This window comes from Typopeltis vanoorti, chromosome 6 (assembly GCF_054136105.1).
Source record: "Typopeltis vanoorti isolate ZY-2024b chromosome 6, IOZ_Tvanoo_1.0, whole genome shotgun sequence".
NCBI classification, from domain to species: Eukaryota; Metazoa; Arthropoda; class Arachnida; order Uropygi; family Thelyphonidae; genus Typopeltis; species Typopeltis vanoorti.
In genome coordinates, this window is record NC_143554.1 from 90,078,019 (window position 1) to 90,099,638 (window position 21,620).

Below are 21,620 nucleotides of genomic sequence, written 5' to 3' on the forward strand. Positions count from 1 at the left end.
AGCATTTTCTGATAGTACAGAACATTTGATTTGACAATAAAATAGTTTTTCTTAATCAAGTTTCGAGGTTCCTGTTTTTGTGAACTGAGAGCAGGGCCGAGCCGTGCGGTTGTACAGATTGTGCGCCGCACAAGGGCGCTTGAAGACAGCGGCGTCATTTCACCAGGGAAATAATAAAAAAATAATAATAAATTTTCTTATTCTTGAATTATATCGTTTGAAGTGAAACGTTATCAATATTACCACAGATTTTATTTCACAGAGTAAGCATCGACTCAGCGGAAATTTTATAAATATTCTCGATTATTTATTATATTTTTAGTGGAAATTGTTAGTTTAAGACAGACCGTGAATTCATTCTCACGCTGTGCTTTGCCCAGTACCGTCAACAGGATGTAGCATAGAGGCAACCTACCTCACGGCGCTGCTTAATAAGGGCCTCTCGTTCAGCCGTATTACGGCAACAAGATATTTTACAAAAATACAGCGTTTAGTTTAGCAAATAAAAAAAGGTGCCATTTACCATTGACAGTTAAATATGTGCTTGTTATATTTTATTAATTAAAAAAATTATAGTCATACATACTAAAACTAAACATTTTAGAATCCACTTATTAGATACTTAAGGAAACAACCCATAAAGTATCATACGATGTGAATCTCATAAACTTTTATAGTCTATATATAAATAAATAAATAAATATATATATATATATTAAATTATATTATGCATGAATTCTTCTACTCAAATTGCGAGTCTCTATCACCCCGAATTTCACATTTGAGCGATAACTCGCTCCCTGCAGTAAACAATACGCCATCCCCAACAGCCATTATACTGCAGAAACAGGAAAACCAATTAGTTTTATCATGTCACTGGATAAGGTTCACAGACATCATTTGCAGACTGTGTAATATATTTCTCAACAAATAGTGCAATTACTGACAACTGGGAATATAAACACTAACTAATGAATCCCATCTTCCCTCCAACAGAAACTGCTATATACAGCAGATGCAACATATGGTTTTGCTTGACACTATCCCCCCCCCCTCCCGTCATGAACGTGTTAAAACTAAGAAATATGTAGTGAATGCATTTCAGATATTATGGAAATCTGTTTAAGAGAATTAGCATTTCAATTTATGTCAGCTTGTTTTATTTGGGTAGCTCGATCTTTTGTTAATACCGCACCAAGCATATGCACTTCTTAATAGTGGCTTTTTCTCTATTGGCCTACAATCGCGCACATCTTTCACTTCTCATTAGTAATTTGTCAAGGATTGTTCATTACGTATCTGAAGTCTCAAATTACTGGTAATTTTTGCTTGATATAATGGGAAAGAAGATTACTCTATTTGGGTAGATAACTTTGATTGCACACAAGGAAACCGCTCTGGAGGACAGAAGAAGTGACGGAGAATAGAAGATTCTTGGTAAGTCATACCCATTTTCAGTTTTTTTTTCCCCTGAAAACTTTAGTTTCCGAAAACCCCCACATATATCTCGCAGCACGATTTTTTAGCTTTAATTTTGGGAAAAAAGTGCGAGTTATAGTCGAGTAAATACGGTAATTTTTTTAGCTTTCAAATTGTTAAGTATGAATCATTGGTTAAAGACTGGATTTATAAAACGCACAAAAGAGAGCAATATAGCAGATATAGAAATAAGCAATTTCACTCCTCTCATTGATGATAAATTATTTATATTAAGTAAAAATGTATAGTATCTTTTATAAATTTTGTTCTATTAAAAATAAATCATTTTTTTTTGTTTAAATGTACATCTAAATTCAAATAAAACAGACATTTACAATGAAGTATATTTTTATTTATTAATTATTATTATTATTATTTTGATAAGGGTATTTTGAAAAGGTACTTGGTAATAATGAAAATTAAAGAAGGGGTACAAGGATATCTAAAGTTTCAGAAACACTAATCTATCCAAAATTTTTTAGATTTTTGATAGACAAATAAAATTTTAAAGATAATAGTTTATAAATTATAATCATATTAATCAGCTGAGGGACCGTAGCTAAAAATCCCGTATATATGCGGGATAGACTATCGACGCATCAGGCTGACGCGGCTCGAATTAAATTAATAAACATAGGTCATTTATGAGCTAAAAACCCTTTAGATGAGCTTTGTTTACACATATTGCAATTGGCCCTTTCTTGATAATTTTTGGTGTATTTTTGCATCATTTCATTTTGTGCGTTACACTAACAGTGTTACTGTGCAGTTGCCTTTTATTTTATAAAATATATTTATGGTTGTTTAGTAAATTTTTTGTGAATTTGGATTATTCACGTAAAGTAAGTACATCTATTATATTTTTGCTAAGTTTGAAAATCAGTTAAATTGTTTAATTTTAGTTAATTATCTTATTTTGAAAACAAAAGATTTTTATGTTATGTTGGGTAGACGTCTAGAAAATAATTTTCAATAAGAGATTTATTTATATATTTGTTCTTGTTCTGGTTGGAAGACATTGGGATCCTTTTACTGATTTCTTTAATAAATAATTTTAATATTCTAGAAATTTCTTAATTATTAAAAAAATACCAGAATGTAAAAAATAGAGTCCAAAGACTTATCGAGGGAGGGTACCTGCTCTACAACTGCCTCCACAACTCAATCCACCAACTGACCATTCTGTAATAAAAAATAAAAAAAAGTTAGTCTTGGGCCATTCACTTTAAAAATAATAGTCGGTTAAGGGGTTAAAAAATAAGTTTAAGGGGAAATTTCAGAAATTATTATTTATTTTGGTGGACAACTTTTAACGCTCTTCTTATTTTAAAGTCTAACCAAGTGTGTTTACCCCCTAGATGTCGGAAAAAAGGCCAAAGAAGTTATCTGGTGCACAAAACAGGAAAAGACAATTGCAACGAATACAACTGGAACATAAACTGGCTGGATCGCTGAATAAATTTTTAACTTCAGGACCACATAAAAAACGAAGAACAGAAAGTTCTGACGAAGCAAGTACTCCGTGTAGCTCTACTACAGCAGAAAAAGAGAGGACACAAGATAACTATGAAGAAACAAATGTTGCATGCGAAAATGAAACTGGCCTGACTGCACTGTCTATAGAAGTTGCAGTAGAAGAAATATTGGATTCCGATTCAGCGAAACACGAAACTTCAAATTTTACTTTAAATTTTAATGTTAATGATCCAAGTACTTGGCCGAATCATATAACTACCAAAGTTAGAGATTGTTTAGTTGAGCATTGCCCGCGTCAAGTAGTTAATAAAGAATTTCCCAAAGATGAATCTGGCCGCAAGTTTTCCGATTCATACTATTATCGAACTGTAGCAAATGGAGAAAAACTTTTACGAAGTTATCTAGTTTATTCAGAATCGCGAAATTCGGTTTTCTGTTATTATTGTAAAATATTTGGTAGTCAAAATTCCCAACTTACTAACGAATACGGTTGTAACGATTGGCAACATTTGAGTCATATACTAAAAATACACGAGACAAGTTCCGCGCACATTAAAAACTGTTCAAAATACAGCGAACTTAAAATGTTGTTGATTAAGAAATGCACTATTGATTGCACACAACAAAGATTATACGAATGTTTACGAATTATACGAAAGATTATATAGAACGGTTAATCTACATAATACAATATTTATCAAGACAGTGTATAGCTTTTAGAGGTTCTAAACAAAAACTTTTTGAAAATGATAACGGCAATTTTTTAAAGTTAGTAGAAACTGTCGCTCAATTTGATTCGATAATGGCAGAACACTTGCACCGCATCCAAACATCACAAAAAAAGAACATTGCTCATTATTTAGGTGATAAAATACAAAATGAAATCATCCGTATAATTTCTGAAGCTATAAAACAAAAAATTTTAGAAATGGTTAAAGAGGCGAAATATTATTCATTAATTCTTGACTCTACTCCGGATATAAGCCACACAGAACAATTATCTATTGTTATTAGATGTTAATCAAAATAAAGATACAAATATAGCAGAAATTCATGAACTTTTTTTGGGTTTTCAATCTGTAGAAGATACCACTGGGCAAGGACTATTTCAATTTATAAAAAATTATTTAAAATGATTGAATATTAACATTTCGGATTTACGCGGCCAAGCTTATGAACTGTTTTGTACTTTTAACAAAGTAAAATTTTTCGCAAAAATTTTTCATGGAAACTTATTTTATGGAGACGCTCAAAAAAGTTTTGCATAAGGGCGCCTCCTACCCACAGCGACTGAGAGCAGCCTTAAAATGCATCCTCGAAGACGATCACATTTGATAACATTTGTATTGTCGAAGACAATAACATTTCATTGGAAACGTGTTTCTGGATCCACAGGGCTCTTAGATCTTCTCAGTTATGTTAGCACCCAGAATCTGCAATATCATAGAGCAGGGATTCTGAACCTGTTGTATGCGTACCACTGGTGGTACGTGAGCCTTACTGGTACATGTAATATCTTGAATTAAATATAGTGGTACGCCACTGGAAAAGGTTGAGAGCCCCTGTCATAGAGGAATCACTTCTCTATGATAAAAAAATAAAATAAATAAATAAAAAAAATCTGGCTCCAGATTTTTTTTTATTTTATTTTATTTTATAAGTAGTCTCTTTTTTTATATTATTCTTCATTAAAATTCATGGTACCATAATATACTCGTACATACAGGCTAATGGAGAAAGGGTCCTAATAGGAAATTTAGATTTATTTAATTTAATTTATTTTTTTAGAAACATGCCTCAAAAGACAGCTTTTATAATAAGGCAACTTATTATAAAAGCTGTTTCATTTGTGGTTCATGTAAACTCCATAAGATATCAATTACTTTTGACAGAAACATTTCTATTTCAAGCAGGAAAAACTAATGTTTCTGCGATAAATATTTTTTCGCATTAGCGCAAACAATTTTAACTTTTAATAGGTTCCATAGGTTCTTCATTAGACTTTCGTTTAGCTCCTGTGTCACCAATCATCATCATAATAATAATAGTAGTAATCTGGTTAGACGTCATCCATTATCTTTTGCCCATATTGCTAGCTTATTTAAATCATCCTGCAAGTTCTCTATATCAGCTTGGTTAATTATTGCACTACTCAACTTTGCATCATCAGCAAACAACTGAATATCTCCCTTCAAGTCATTTCCTTCATTTATGTACAAATTAGACAATAATGGTCAAAGCACAGACCCTCGAGACGCACCACTGGTCACCTGCTTCATCCAGGACTTTGCTTCTCCATATACTACTTTTTAATATCTGTCCGCGAGCCATTCTCTTATCCATATCATCAGTTTAATATCCATCCCCATTTGTTCTAATTTGCGTAACAGTATTCCATGGGATATCCTGTCAAAAACTCAGCAAAATACAGAAGAATCACTGTGTACCCCTGTCCAGCTCAGCTCTCACTCTATTATAAAAACTTAATAAATTACTAAGGCAGGACTGACCTTTAACAAAACCATGTTGGCCCCCATAGAGTATCAAATTCCTATCCACCCATTTCTGAATTCTGTCTTTAACCTCTCCAATACTTTTACCACCACTCCGGAGATGGTGATTGGTCTGTAATTTGCTACCGCAGTTTGAGAGTCTCCTTTATGCAAAGGAAGTATTTTACCTTTCTTCCATTCCCTCTTTATAAGGCTCCGATATATCCACATCTGGATTACTGTGCTCAGGTCTGGTTGCCTGGATTCCTTGGAGATGAGGAAGTGGTAGAAAAGATTCAGAGGCGAGTGACCAAGTTGGTGAGTGGTATAAGGAATACTCCCTACATTGATAGATTGAGAGTTTGTGGATTACTGAGGTTGGTTGATAGGCGGAGAAGAGGGGATACGATATTAATATTTAAGTTACCAAAAGGTTTTCTTGAGATTGATTCAGGGAAAATATTTCAGCTGTGGGATAGTGGTGGAAGCACAAGAAGTCATTCCAGGAAATTAAGTAAGAGTGTTGTTAACAAGAGTGTGAGGATTAGATTTTTCGCTTGGAGAGTGGTGAATGCATCACCTGACTCAGTTGTGAATGCTTCATCTGTAAATGAGTTCAAGAGGAGGTATGATAGATATTGTGTGGATAGTTTGGATCTACTGCGACGAGTCTTGACTCCATGGAGATACCCGTATAATAAAAAAAACAATCTGCTGTAGATACCAAACATGAAATTTTCGTTCATTTCAAGTCTCCAGTTTACATTTAATGCTGAAGAGATTCTAAAATGTTTCTAAATTACACTTGACAATTTAAAGTACGTTACATTTTAGACGAAAATTGTACTTTTATATTTCTGTTAACGATTTTCTTTGTGGTTATTCCGATAAATGTGGGGGGGGGGAGAGAGAGAGAGAAAATTGGCATTTATAGCATACAATTTTATATTGTAACATACTATTTTGCAACTAAAAACGGCTTGACTGAAACAAAATTTATATCGCTTGACGACTTTTAATAAATATTCACTTTGCTGATACCAAATTTGATATCTGAAAAATGCATAGTCCTTTCTAGTTCAGTGTAAGTACAGTGTATATGTGTTTGGATAAAATATCAAAATTATGGTAAAAATGAAAAAAATTAAATATGAAAAAATATTGTTTATTATCAATAGAATTATAGTGTTTTAAATATAATTCAAAATTACTTAAAAATAAAATCCATTCTTCTTGTTTTGTTTTGTTGCGAGCGAAAAGGTCAATAACTTTTTCCTTGAGTTTTTGTGTGACTGTTGAAGATTTTTTTTTTTCTCCGTTGAAATCATCGCAAGCAAGTGCATTTAATCTATTCTGATTCATAGTGCTCCTTAGAAATGTTTTTATTCTCTTTAATGTTGAAAAACAGCGTTCGGGCTCTGATGTAGTCATAGGAATTGTCAAGAGAATTTTTATTAACAGTAATTTCACTAAGAACACAATCTAAATTATTTTCTGCTATAAATTTTAACAAGTCAATTAATTTACAATAATCGTGCATGTCGAGTCTACTGTAGAATACTCGAAGTTCGGTTTCAAGTTTTTCTTTGTTGATCATGGGATATATCGTCAGGGCCGTCGCCAGATTAGATCGCGATCTGAGGCAAACAATTAAAATCACACCCCGGTGGATTATAAGACAAAAATATAAGAAAATCTCCAATTGCTGTTTTGTTTTATTACAAGAGAAACATTAATGCAAAACGATTACATAATGATATTAATTAAATGTTTGCTCCATAGTTTGAAGTGCCATGGTATTTTATAAAGAAAGGGGAAAGTCTACGGGGATATCGCACAATAAAACTGTTTATAAGCTCTTCTGAATTTAAATTATAAACTATGTCCGCCTCTATCGATATAGTTGCTAGCCCAACCAATGTTTCTTTCTTGGGTCATTGCTGTTCGCATATAATTTTTAATCAGTTTAAGCTTGGAAAAACTTCTTTCCGCACGCGTTACGCTAACAGGAATAGTTAGTGTAGCGACGGTGCCTACCGCAATATGGCTGAACGAGCGCCCTTATATAAGCCGCACCGTGAGGCAGACTGCCTCTATGCTACGACGGTACTGTATATCGTGTTTACTCCGTAAACACGATAAGCACTACGAACACTACTACTAGCGCAAACTGCATATAAACAACAGTGGAACTGCGCGACGGACAGTGCCGCATTACACTAATAGCTCGCATTCAGAGACGTCGTGAGGAATTTTGGCGCCTGTGGCCAGGAAAAAAAATTGCGCCGTCCTAAAAACAAAAAAAAAAAAACTTTAAAAATCTCAATTTTTGCGCGTATGTAAAATTAGCGCCCTATGGCCTGGGCCACATTGGCCATAGCCTCACTACGCCTCTGCTCGCATCTCACTATGACGTGCATATGCTTGCGCCAGCGCCGGCCAGAGCAAATTTTTGAGTGTGGGCAAGATTTTTTTTTTTTTTATTTTATTTTATTTTTTTTTTTGCCCTTCGGTCGAAATTGTATATGTATATATAAAAATTATATATAGTGAATAAATAAATAATAATAATAAATAAAAAAATATTTTTGTGTTTATTATATTATATAATGAGTACATAATTTTAACACAATTTATAAATATTATATAAATCACATTAAATATGAAAAAATCTAAATTAAGAATTAACAAATTTAATTATTAAAAAAAAAAAAAAAAGAAAGAAACCTTTCTAGCCTTAATTTCGGCAAAAGACTTTACTACTTCTAGATCTAATGTCTTGGCTATGGCACTTTCAACAGATAAAGTGGCTAAGCCATCTAATCTCTCTCTTGGGACATTGTGCATCTCAAATAATTTTTAATAAGTCTTAATTTAGAAAAACTGCGCTCTGCACTTGCAACTGTAGTTGGGATTGTTAAAAGAATCCGTAGTGATGTAGGCACATTAGGAAAAAGACTTATGCAGTTATTTGCACAAATATAATTTAATACTTCTTTGGGAGAATAATTATTTGATATCCTCCGAGACAATATTTTTAATTCATCTAATAAATCTATTGCTGAAATATCTTTTTGATCGCCATCAGACAGAACAATTTCTAAGTCGAAATAAGCTTTTTTTACTGTATCATTTATCAAATTTTAAGTTACCAATGTTAAAGAGAAACCCAAAAATTGATTCATATTTATTTAGCTGTTCAAATCTCTCAGTAATTGATGTTATTGCTGAATCAAGAATTACATTAAAAAATTAATTTGAAAATGTCGCTCAAAATTAGTAATTGTTTAGGACATATCAGGACATACATAATCGAATTGAGTTTTTACATGTCGAGTTCGTGCTGTCGTTAGTTGGGAAATTAGCATTTAACCCAATATTTAGAGCAAAGTTATGGCCTTGGTGCTTAACTTTCAAAAAAAGAATTTCGCTTCTGTATGACGTTCAAGAATTTTTTCGTGACATCTAATGATTTCAAGGCTTCCATGATATTGCAAGAGATATTTTGCAATTATTTGTTAGATGCATTGACTTCACTTAGCATGTCATACCAAACAAATGTGCCAAATATAAACTTGAAAGAATTAATTTTTTTTGCTAACGAACCAGCTTCCAATTTTGTTTCAATGCCTTGTTGCCCAATTAAGCTGTCATCTTCTGTGATGAAAAGTAAAGCTTCCTGTATTTCTTTTACTTGATTTCGTATTGCTTTTACAACTTCAACGCGACTTTCCCATCTCGTCGTGCATAGAGGTTTTAAAGTAAAATTTTGGATGTGGTTTAAAAGAACTTCCCATCGATGACTCGATGAAGAAAAGAAATTATAGATTGACTGAATAATGTCAAAAAATAAAACCGTATCTACATTAGTTAAAAGTGCTTTTGTACCCCTGCATTCTTCCCCTTCATATTTGACCCATTGTATATCGACCACGGATATTTTGAATATTTAAGTTTTTTCTTCTAATAATTTTAAAATTACTTCAGCAGTACCACTTTCTGTTGTATTATTAATTTTAATAAAATCTAGAAATCTTTCCTCTACTTGTATAATATCTTGGGTTTCTTCATTTTTTTCTTTTATAGAAACATATCTTAAAGGACATTTGCTCCTGCCGCGAAATATCAGTGGTGCAATCAACAATTATTGAAAAATACTTAGCATTCATTATTTTAGATACAATTTTTTTTAAATTTCATTATTCATTATATTAACGATTTCATTTTGTATACATTTCCCTAAATAATGAACGTGAATTTCATTGTTTTTTATGCGTTCTACATGTTTTTGTAGTACGCTGTCAAATTCGGCGAATAATTTAATCAGTTTCAAAAGTTTTCCATTATTTGTATATAGAGTATCTGAACTTCCTCTGAACACTATGTTTTCTCTTGCAAGAAATTTAATAACTGACATTATGCGTTTTAAAACATGCATCCAGTGTTCTTGTTTGAGTAATTTTAGCTGATGTTGATCAATTGTAGTTTCATTTTTTAAACGCTTTTCCAAATCAATCCATTTTTCAAAATTATTAAAATGTTCTTGAGATTTTTCGTGGCGCTGAAGAACTTGGGATATAAATTTCCAATCGTTTCCTTCCGAAATTAAGTTCATAGTTCGAATATTAGAAAATAATTTGCCGCAGAAACAAAATAGTACATTTTTTGAACTTGAGTAAATTAACCAAGATCTTTTAATGGTTTCTCTGTTACTCAAAATCCTATTATAATGCGATACATGAAAACTTCTATTATGTTCATCGCGTAGAAAAGTCTCTTTTGATTCAGCAGGAGGACCTCGTTTTACTAATATATCAATTATTGAATTGGATAAGTTTGGCCATAAAGCTGGATAGTCAAAAAGCTCGTAATTTAGTGCTGAGGAATTTGAAGTCGAAGCTGTTGGATGTTTCTCAAGAGCCTGATTATCATCTAAACACAAATTCGAATTTTTAGCCTCATTGTCAGTGAGAGACTCCACAGGAACGTCGTTTTCACTGACTCTTGTTGCTGATAAATGCAAAAATTTCCGCAGTTGATTTTCTTGCTGAGCTCGAATAACTTCTCGTTCTGCTCGTCTTTTCTCAATAAAATTGGATCTAAATGTTTCTGTCCCAAGGATTATCAAAATAAAAATAATTGTTTGGAGCTTATATTATTAGAATAAAATATAATTATCTTTATAAATATGTATATATAAATTTAATATTTTTTAAATATATGATATGTTCAATTAAATTTTTTTTTAAAAATTGTTTCTGCCTCCAGTATAATTGTAACATAAACAAAGTTTTTCCCCCTTTTACTTTACCGCCTGCGGCATTCACACATTTCGCCCCTGCCTCGCTCCGGGCTTGGCTTGCGCGCGTAGCAATATGGCACTGTGGTAAACACAGTGCTGCTAGCATCCTTCGCCCAAGTGCTACAAAATGGATTTTTATTATTTTTTATACAAAATAAGAGAATTTCATAGGATTGTTGATGATAAAATAAAATATTACAAGCAAATATTAATAAATTAATAAATGTATTTATATATCGAGAAAAATTGGGGGTTCTGCGGTGCTTATGTACGAGCCACCCCTGCTTCTATGTAGATGCTATAATTTTCAAATAAATTTCTTTGTTTTAATTAGATGATGCCTTTAACAACACAGATTCTTCGTCACCTAAGCGATGTGCATTGCCAGTTAATGTAACAAGGTCAGTATGGAATGTATTGTAATGTTATGTAAATAATTTTATCTATTATATATCAGTGTATCAAATTGCATATTTACACTGTATAAATAGAATATTAATTATGTGTTCTCCTGGTCACCAAGAAAATTTCTTGATTATTAGTATTTATTTTTTACTCATTCCTGCAGACGAAGCCTCCAAACAACAAAACTTCACTTGGGGGTTATTCCTGGCCAGGACACGGGAGACGTCCATTCATAGCATCACACCCTAAAATGTCATCCGTATATACAGGGTGTCCCTGAATTCATGGCCCAAACGTGAGGGGATAGTACTACACACCAAAACCACCAATATTCGTCATAGAATATGCGGCCGCAAACGCAGTGGAGTCAGAAACGAAGGACAGACACAGATTTCCAGAATGACATTTATTGGAGATCATTACAACAAATGCTCAAATGTCCACCCCATCAACGTTGATACACGCGGCACAACGGCGGAGTAGTGATCGGCGTACCTGCTCGTAAACACCGGGCTTGTCGCGCACATCGCCAGCTGAGACGGACAGTCCGGGTACCAATTCCTCCGTGGACTGCACAGGCGTCTCGTACACGACACTCTTCAAATGTTCCGACAGAAAGAAATCGAGACAAGAAAGATCGGGCGATCTGGGGAGCCACGGGATGAGACCACCGCGCCCAATCCATCGGTTTCCAAATATGGCATTAAGATGCTGATGCATGTCCATGCTGAAATGAGCGGGTGCCCATCATTCTTGAACCAGATACGGGAGCGGATGGCGACTTGAACATCCGGAAGCAATTCCGGCAAAACCTGTTGCAGAAAAATAGATTACGTTCGCCCATCGAGGCTGTCTGGCAGTAGGTAGTGTCCAATTAAGTAGTCATGCATGATCCCCACCCAGATATTGACAGCAAACCGTTGCTGGGTCGACTGTGGACGTGTACCATGGGGGGGGGGGGGTTCTGGGCTGCCCACAAATGCGCATTATGGACATTGACTATGCCTTCACGTGAGAAAGTTGATTAATCCATAAAGAGCATATGGGCGGGGGAAATCGGGCTGTACGACACTTTGCTGCAGGAACCACTGGGCGAAATCCATGCTTAGCGGATAATCAACAACTGTCAATGCCTGCACTTGCTGCAAGTGATAGGAGTGTAGCCCTTCTTCATGCAGGACTCGCCAGACACTGTTCTGATGCACACCCAGGATCCGGATCGCGTTCTTGTACCTCTGTTATCTGTCACCATACACCAGATATCCTCGCTCATAGCTGGTGTTCTGGCCGTCCGTGCTCGTCCGGCATCATGTCGACTGACATGGAATGTGCCTGCCTCACACAGCTGACGGTGCAGTTGTGCCAACATTTTATGATCGGGAACACGGCACATAGGATATTGCTCACGGTACAGTCTTTGCATCTCTCTACCATTGCCCTCGGCTACTCCGTACATCAGGTGCATATCGGCTTTCTCTGCATTCATAAACTGCTCCATCTCGTGTCCGGTCAACGCTGAGAATGCTGGGGGGGGGGGGGGGCGATCCAGCGCTTTTAAGCCGCGCCGCCTACTGGCACCTGGCTGCGTTTGTGGCTGCATATTCTATGACGAATATTGGTGGTTTTGGTGTGAACTATCATTCCCTCATGTTTGGACCATGAATTCAGGGACACCCTGTATATACATATATATGTATATATATATATGAACTATCAGAGTAACAACATCATTTTCTTTATCTACTACCTCAAGCAAATCTACAGACAAATCGGCCTTCAGAACACTCGCAATTTACAGACAAAAAAAAATACTGTTGTTGGTGATGATGGGCAATAGATGGCATTGATGGTAGTAGTGTCGTAGTTGGAGAAATAAGTGGTGGTGGAGAGAATGAGATGTATTTGGCAAAGTAGAGTAGTGTGCCCTCCCACAATGAGTCCTTGGACTCCCTAGAGTGTCACATAATAAATAAATAATAAATACTTTTTTAACTAGCATCTCACTTGTTGCTGGGATTGAGAAACTGCATTTCGAATTTCAAGACAATTAAACTAGATAATTGTTTCATTTGTTATTAGTTATGAGGAATAATTAATTTACTTGCAATTGGCAAACTTTCAGTTCCAAGCAAATTAATTTTAAAAAGTAATTTGTTGATTAATAAATTGCACTTATTGCTATGCTTGAGCAGAATTTGTTGCTACAGGACTATATAGAAGCCTTGCATCAAATCCGTTTTAGTCTCCAAAAATGTAATTTTTTTTATCATATTGATACTGCAACTCAAGAAAATCAACCGTAGAGCTCACACTATTTCCTGTTTACACCAAATCCTGTTTTTGTTTTTAGCCTGCTATCTGTGATTGGTAAAGAGTGGAGTTAGCTTCCTTCTCAGTTTCCAAAAGCTAATTGGGACTAGATGGCCTTACCTACTCCCTTTGAGAGACTAAAACACATCATCCAATTTATATATATATATATATGTGTGTGTGAAATAGGACTGTTTACATAATACTCATACACTCATGAGCAAAAGCATTATGACCTAATAGCATATTAGACCTCCTTCGGTCAAAATAAAGATAACTACTTGCACCCATCTTAGCATTGACCCCCACTAGACCAGGAGTTGCCAAAGTTCTTTGACCGTCGACCCCTTCACGAGTTTCTTGACTTTTTATCGACCCCCTCTATTTTACTATTACGTAATTATAATAGGACAAGCAAAAAAGATGCTTATGCGAGTTTTTAGATTGTTTATTTTATAGTTAGTGTTTATTGCATGTATAATATAGTATATATTATTATATTGGCTTAACGTCAAAGGGATATGTTTTTGTTTTTGACGTCCTTCTTAACATTACATATTTGATAGGAGGGATAAATAATATATAAAATTTAATTTAGATAACAAAATATCAATAATACAATCTTCCTTATATATATATATATGAAAATAAGACTTTTATTAACTTAGTATACAATTTTCTAACGTTGTCAATGTGAAGGGTGTCCTTCATGACTCTTGACAAGATTAGCAATGTTGGGTTCAAAATTAGTAAGTTTCAGCCTTAAATCGCCATGGAATTCTATATCTAGCTTATTTCTTTGTTTTGATAAAATGGAATTAACATGGCTGAAAGCAGCTTCAATCATGTACGAGCTTGGAAATTCAAGCAAAAAAGGGGAGTTCCACTTCAGAAAGTTTTGGATATTTTTCTACAACATTTATATTCGTCCAAAAGTAACTTGAAGTCCTATTTTTAAAAAGCGTCTTAGTTTAAAGATCAACTGACAATTCAATAAGTTCATCTTGTAACTTACATTCGATATTTTCAATATCTGCAGAAAATGGGGATAACCCAATCTGGAATGTGCATGTTTTCAAAATCTGCAGAGCGCAATTTAAAATTATAGCTCAAATTTTGAAGATGTTTTGTGTATATTTCTAAGTCTTCATCTTTTACTTCCAATTGCTGTAAATTCGAAAAGTACTGAAAATCTTTTGATGATTTAAATAAGGCTAATTTAGCTTGGAAGCCTAAAAGAATCGTCCGAGCTTGAATAATCGTAACATCTTTACCTTGTAGATGGCTCTGTACATCATTAAATTTTGAAAATAAGTCCGCCAAGTAGAAAATACGATTCTTATTTCTCTTCAGTTTATCACTCAATAACAAATTAACATCTCTAGGGTTGAGTCGAACAACTAACAAATCTTTGTAGACTTGCACCTCTAGACAACCATCTTACTTCAGCATGCAAGAGTAAATGGTTTAATACTTCATTTTTTTTTTAATAAAGTTTGGCAAATAATTGCGATTTAAGAAGATGGGCTCTAATTTGATTAATAGATTTAATACACACTCTTAGAGTATCATGCAGTTCGTCACTGAGAGTTTTTGCCACCAAATGGTTTCAGTGAATAACACGTACACTTTGAACTTTTTTTTCTTTCAGAAAGGCAGCGAAACCCCGATAATGGCCCACCATTGCAGGTGTGCCATCTGTGGTTATTGCTGTTATATTAGTAAATGGAATATCATATTTATTTAAATATTCCTCCAATCGCTGAAAAATTGTCAACCCCATTCCATCACTTTCAAGATATTTTGCAAATAAAAATTCATCAATAATTTGATGTTTGGTTTTACTATAATATCTTACATAAGCCATAAGAATAGAACTATCGAATGTAGATTCATCAAGTTGTTGGATGGAGAACTTACTATTTTTGAGTTCTGATACTACAGTTTTTTTCCTACATCTTCAGCCATTTCACTAATAGGTCTTTTCACAGGATTTGCACTTAATGGTAAGCATTTTAAAACAGGGCCAGAATCTTTTTTCCATTATGGTTTCAATTACTTCTTTGATTGTGGGTATAACAATGTCCTCTGCAATTGTATATGGTTTTTCTTTTTTTGCTATATTAAAAGAAATATTGTAGGAGGCTGTTAATCCTTGTTTATTGTCATCTTCGGCAGGTGCTTTCATAAATGATTTTATAGTTGGTCGATGTGTGTATTTCTCTTTCAGTTCTTTATGAAAGTCAAGATCTTTATCTTTCTTATCGGGATGGAGGCTTTGAAGATGATCTTTCATTTTTGCTGGTTTCATTGCATCGTTACTAAAAGATTTTTCACAAAGAAGACGCATAGGCCTCGTTTCGTTTCTTAATGAAGCAATAAACCCAAGTTTCAAATATTCTAACGAATATTGTCTGGTTTCTTTTTAGAATCTGAAGCTGACATTATGGTTACTGGGGTTGTAACAAAATAATTAAAATTGAAGTCAGTAAGCAAAAGTAATAAGTCTAAATAATATACCTACTCAAGTATTTCTATAGGACGTACAAAACTACCAGCCCTGTTCAACTCTTCAACAATAAGTAAATAAGCAACCGCACACGTGCTGCAATTTCGCTCCCGCTGCGTCGAGCGGGCGGGAACCACAGACATCCGTTTATTGGTAAATACGTCATTTTGGCCTACTTGATTGGCCTCCGTAACTATTTTCAGGACCCTACTCCATCTTATAGGTCCTATTCATGTCACTGTTTCCACAATTCACTCTTAATTGCATTGTCATTCAGGATGGAGGTAATCCAAGTTAACTGAATTAAATATGACCCGTACAATGATGTCTTACATTTTTCTATCGACCCCTAACAATGTTATATCTTGAGGTTTGGGAAACATCGATGGGATGCTGCATACTCTATGGGAGGAGTTATACTGGAGGAAGTAGGGGAGACAAGAGATCTGGGGTTGATGATTGATAGAAACCTGAAGTTTAGGGGACATATTGCAAAGGTGGTGAAGGTAACACAGAGGATTGCTGCTATTATGAGAAGGACACTGACCTGCAGAGATAAGAGGGTTATCATTCCGTTGTATAAGTCTCTGATCAGACCACACTTGGACTATTGTTCTCAGATTTGGTCCCCAGGATTTGAAGGGGATAAATTAACTGTGGAAAGGATACAAAGACGGATGACAAAGATGGTTTCAGGACTGTACAAGGATAGTTATGAGGATTGGCCTGCAGAGTTTGGTGGATAGAAGAAGGAGAGGTGATGTGATTGAGACTTTTAAACTGTTGAGAGGTGGTTACAGGGTTGACACTGGGGAGTTCTTTCGCTTGGTTGAACAGCGGGAAGGAGTGATGACAAGAGGCCATCCCTGGAAGTTACGAAAGGAAACTGTGAGCAAGAGGGTGAGGAGTGGTTTCTTTGCGTGGAGGATGGTTGAACCGTGGAATGCATTGCCTGATGGAGTGGTGAGAGCGAGAACGGTCAATGAGTTTAAGGAGTGGTATGATAGACTTTGTGTTTCTTGGGGGGGGGACCTCCCCTCGATGAGTCTTGACAGACTTTATGTCTTAGGAAGGACCTCCCTCGATGAGTCTTTTGACTCCTTTGAGACCCGAATAATAATAATTATATTGACCACTGAACTAGACAGAATAACGTCCCGAGGTGAGCAACCAAACAATACACTCGCATCAACAGGTGGATTGCTGTATTCCACATGATCCCAAATAATGTTCAGTGGGAAAATTAGGCAGCCAGGGAAGCACATAGAATGCTTGGATATGTTCTTTGAATCATGCAAGTGTGGTGGTGGTTTGCCAGAGACAGGGCCAAATGGTCATAACATTTTGGCTCATGAGCATATTTAAATCTTGGAAAAAGGGAGAAAAAAGTAATATTGCAGATTTTAATAATTTTTAATTAATGTATTGAAAAATATTTTTCCTGTGCAAGTCCTTTGTTCTTGCAAAATTTGTATTTGCTATTGTTTGTGTCATGTTAAGAGTTGTACTTAATTGATTTTTTTCTTTTTTCTTTAAGTTGTTCCCCCTCATCTCCTACCAATGTTTATGATTACGTACCACCGCCAAGGCTGGTGAAACGTTCCACTACACAATCCAATAGTCGAAGCAGTGAAAGCACCGAAGAAGAGGTGAGGAAAAAAAAGTGATTAAAACAACAATTATTTTTGTGCTGAAGTAAAAATGATAATTAAATGCCTACTTGAAGACCCCCCCATTAAATTTAAACTATTTCTTCATCAATAACAATGCATTAATAGACTAATACATAATTCATTCTCCAACTTCTTTTTACTCCACTTTTGTATAAATTTTTATGTCCTGAAGGAATGTTCCGCTCACCACAGTTTTTAATTTTGTTAATTAATGTAAACAATCAGGTTTAAGAATTCTGCATGAAAAAGAAACTATATTTTAGACTTCCTGCCTTTTTTTTTTCTTTTAATAAATTAATTTTTCTTTATATAAAAGAAAAATGATTTTCTTTTTTTATTAGTTTATTACTTTTACACTGGTATTCTAGTTTAACATTGTTTTTTTTTAAAGGCAGATTACAGATTATATCTTTGCATAATTGGAAATCTCATCATGCCCAAGTGCATAACTTTACACTTACTAACAATGAAATGATAGACATAATTCAAGTCATTCTATAAGTGCTGCATATTGGGAACAATCTCTGATTTTCCTACCTATCTCCTGTCAGGTCCTTCCCCATATCATTACTGTAAAGATTGAACAACGGTTGCCCATGTAGTAATCCCTGGTCAACTTAAATTTGGCAGATTTATCCCCCCCCCCTTGTTTGTCAGCTACTGTGACTTCACTTTGGTAAGCGTATGCTGTTCCTTCCAAAGGACTTGTCTGCAACCCATGAAAGTTCTTATGAACTTTTCTAAAATCTTCACCACCACCACCACTCCAGAGATACTGGTAAGTTGGTAGTTGGTATTAATTTTTGTACCACGTTTATGTAATTTGACTATTGTACATTCTTTCCATTATGGTTGGATCTTTCCTCAGTTAAGACTCAAATTACCCAACTAGGTCAAGAATCAGTTCAGCAATTCATAAATTTTGGGACTTTTAGCAAAGTTCATTCCAGAATTTTTTCCCAAACCAAGTAAGTTTTGCAATATACATGCACTGTATTTGCCAAATGGCTGTCCAAATTTCTGTAATGTGAAATTTTAAAGTGCGGTTTTAAATGAATTGTGCAATTTAAGTGTGCCAATTGTGCTTTCATGAACTACTTTGTATTTTAGTGGAGGAAACACTTGGGTTTCTAAGGGGGGGGGGGGAACCAACTCCTGCCTGAAACTGGGCATGTTTTAAAGGCTTTTCTGTTTTTAATACTCTTAGTTTCTACTCAGTTGAATATGATCTTCATTGAATAATGGATTTTTTTTTTTTTTAACAAAATAGGAAATTATTTAATATACTACATTAGTTATAAAGAATAAACTGCAATTTACAATTTTATTTTTAGATTTCTCCAGTGTCATCTCAGTTTCCAGCTGAGCTGAATTACTTGCATTTGGATTTCTCTGATGATGACAGCAAAACTAGTCCAAAGCCTTCAAAACGAGAGACTGTGTACTATACAGTAGATTTTATTAAAACCAAAGGCCTTAATGAGACACGCCAAAATGTGGAACAGAATTATAAGAAGACATAAAACTTCCTTAGTGAAAATTTCTATGTATATATATTTTATTATTATTATCATAATGAGTTGTAAAATCCTTTTGCTAGTCAAGAAAATATGTTTAAAAAAATTCCCACAATGGCAGTTATTAACATTCCTGTACCTACCATCATTCATTAACAAAGATTGGTATGGCTCCACATACACAATGTGAAATGTTAGATGCACTGTTAACAATGATACAAAATTCAATGACAATGGACCTTACAGGTTTAAGTAGTGTTTCTGCTTGTCACGGATATAGGAGAGTTTGGGCTTAAAAGTTGCATATTAGAGTGGAAGATTCAGAGAGAGGGCAAGGCAATATCCTCTCCATACACACACACATTTATTTGGATCAAAAACGCATTATGAAATTTTAGTTCTATATACAGGCTATTCCTCATGTTACGTCCACTTGTACTCATGAAGAATATTCCATTAATCCTATTATATTATTTTTGACTCTCAATTCAGTCATAAAATCTCATGATGACTGCTCCATTGGCCATTTGATAATGTTGGCTTGGCACACTACTACCTTGAAGTAGTGTGCCATGTTTGTTATTGTTTGGATATCAGTCTACAACCATGTGTTAGCTAGAATCTTTTAGTTATTTCATTTTGTATGCATAGTACACCCCCTATTTCATTATTTACCACAGTACAGTAGGGTAGAGTAATTTTATGTCATATTTTGTACATTGTATATTTAACTATAAAAAAAAAAGAGTAAGATTAGTTTAAAAATATAACAAAGCAGGCATACACGTTTTAGTATTCAATCATGTTAATTGGTAACATATCCTTATGGTATATACACACACACACAGTATATAGTGATTTCCAACTGATGATTATATTGATCATCAGAACAGAACCCTGTCACGAGTTGAAGACTACTTTATCAATTAGGTAATTAGTTCCATTGACAAACAATGCAATAGCATTCTTGTATAGAGATGCCATCCATTATCAGACAAAACCCATTTTGTCATCATGGTATATAATTTTGCATCATTATGCTTAATTTTGGGGCTAAAACGGTCTGATTTAAACCAAAATTGAGATGACTTATCAAATTTTAGTAAAGATATCAAATGTTGTATTTTATTAAGTTTCATTTAGCCAGAGAATTACTGTCACATGTATGTTTGTTAGCCTAATTGGCCAAGCAGAGTTTCCAGATTACAAAAATAAAGTTAAAAAAAATTTCTAATGTACTTTAGGTGAAATAAATTATATTCACAAAACTAGAAATGTTAAAAAAAACTAAGTATTATTATTTTTTTATGCAGCTCCTACTCATGAAAGGTTGTTGACCTTCGTACATTAGTATTGTGGGTAGGCTAAGGATTTATTTATTTTTATTTTTTTATGTATAATTAATACTTTTGTTGTGATATAGTGAAAGGAATAGTAGATATGCAATATTTGGTCTGCTTTATCAGGATTTTAGCCATTGCTTAAAAAGTTGTGGCAAAGATGACTGTGGCAACAGCTGCATCATTAATAAAAAGAGCCCTGGCTGTGTGTGTGTGTAGGTTTTTCTCTAAACAGAAATTGAAAATGAATCATTTGGAAGATGTGCAATTTATATGTATAGAAAGGGAAGATAATTTTTTTTGTTCTTCTATTGTGAAGTGTGTTTTTTTAATGCTGGCTGTGTAAATGCACTAAAAATGTATCCAATATGTTTAGACCATTGGACCAAATTATTATTATTGTACGGGCGTCTCCATGGAATCCAAAGACAAATTGGAGGAGACCCAAACTATCCACACACACACACACACACACACACACACACACACACACACACACACACACACACACACACACACACACACACACACACACACACACACACACACTCATACCTCTCCTTGAACTCATTAACAGACAAAGCACTCGAGTGATACTGGCAACCCATTCTATTCATTCATCACTCTCCAAGCAAAAAATCTAGTCCTCACACCCCTACTAAACACACCTTTACTCAACTTCCAGGGAGGATCTCTAGCCAAGTTCTGAAACCTTTCCCATGGATCAATCCTAAAAAAACTCTTTAAGCAACTTAAACATTTCTATCATATACCATCTTTTTTTTTTTTGTCTATCATCCAACTTCTGCAATCCATACACCCTCAATCTATCATCATAGGGAACATTTCACAGATCACTCACCATCTTGGTTGTTCATCTCTGAATCCTCTCCACCAATTAATCATCTCCAAGAAATCCAGGAGGCCAGATCTGAGCACAGTAATGTGTGGATGTATAAAAGCCTTACAAAGAAGAATAACAACTTCCTGATCTCTACTTGTTAGTGTGTTCTTCAAGAGCCACGTAATCTTATGGGCTACCTTAGCAATATGCCCTCTAAACTTCAACTCTGTCTATTACCACCACCCACTAAATCCCTAGCTTCCTCTATTTCCT

General features: G+C 34.5%; 1 protein-coding gene across 3 annotated transcripts in view; it reads left to right on the plus strand.

Moving 5' to 3' along the window:
- The window catches only part of LOC150105691 (uncharacterized), a 139,980-nt gene extending 120,113 nt beyond the window's left edge, over positions 1 to 19,867 (plus strand). For 2 of the 3 annotated variants that reach the window (XM_090395014.1, XM_090395015.1), the window contains 3 exons: positions 11,084 to 11,150; positions 17,511 to 17,622; positions 18,981 to 19,867. In XM_090395014.1, the coding sequence (XP_090251140.1) occupies positions 11,084 to 11,150; positions 17,511 to 17,622; positions 18,981 to 19,169 (368 nt within the window). In that variant the 3' untranslated portion in view covers positions 19,170 to 19,867. The remainder of the gene's footprint in view (positions 1 to 11,083; positions 11,151 to 17,510; positions 17,623 to 18,980) is intronic. The other variant, XM_090395013.1, reaches the window with a different exon arrangement.
- The last annotated feature ends 1,753 nt before the right edge of the window (positions 19,868 to 21,620 follow it).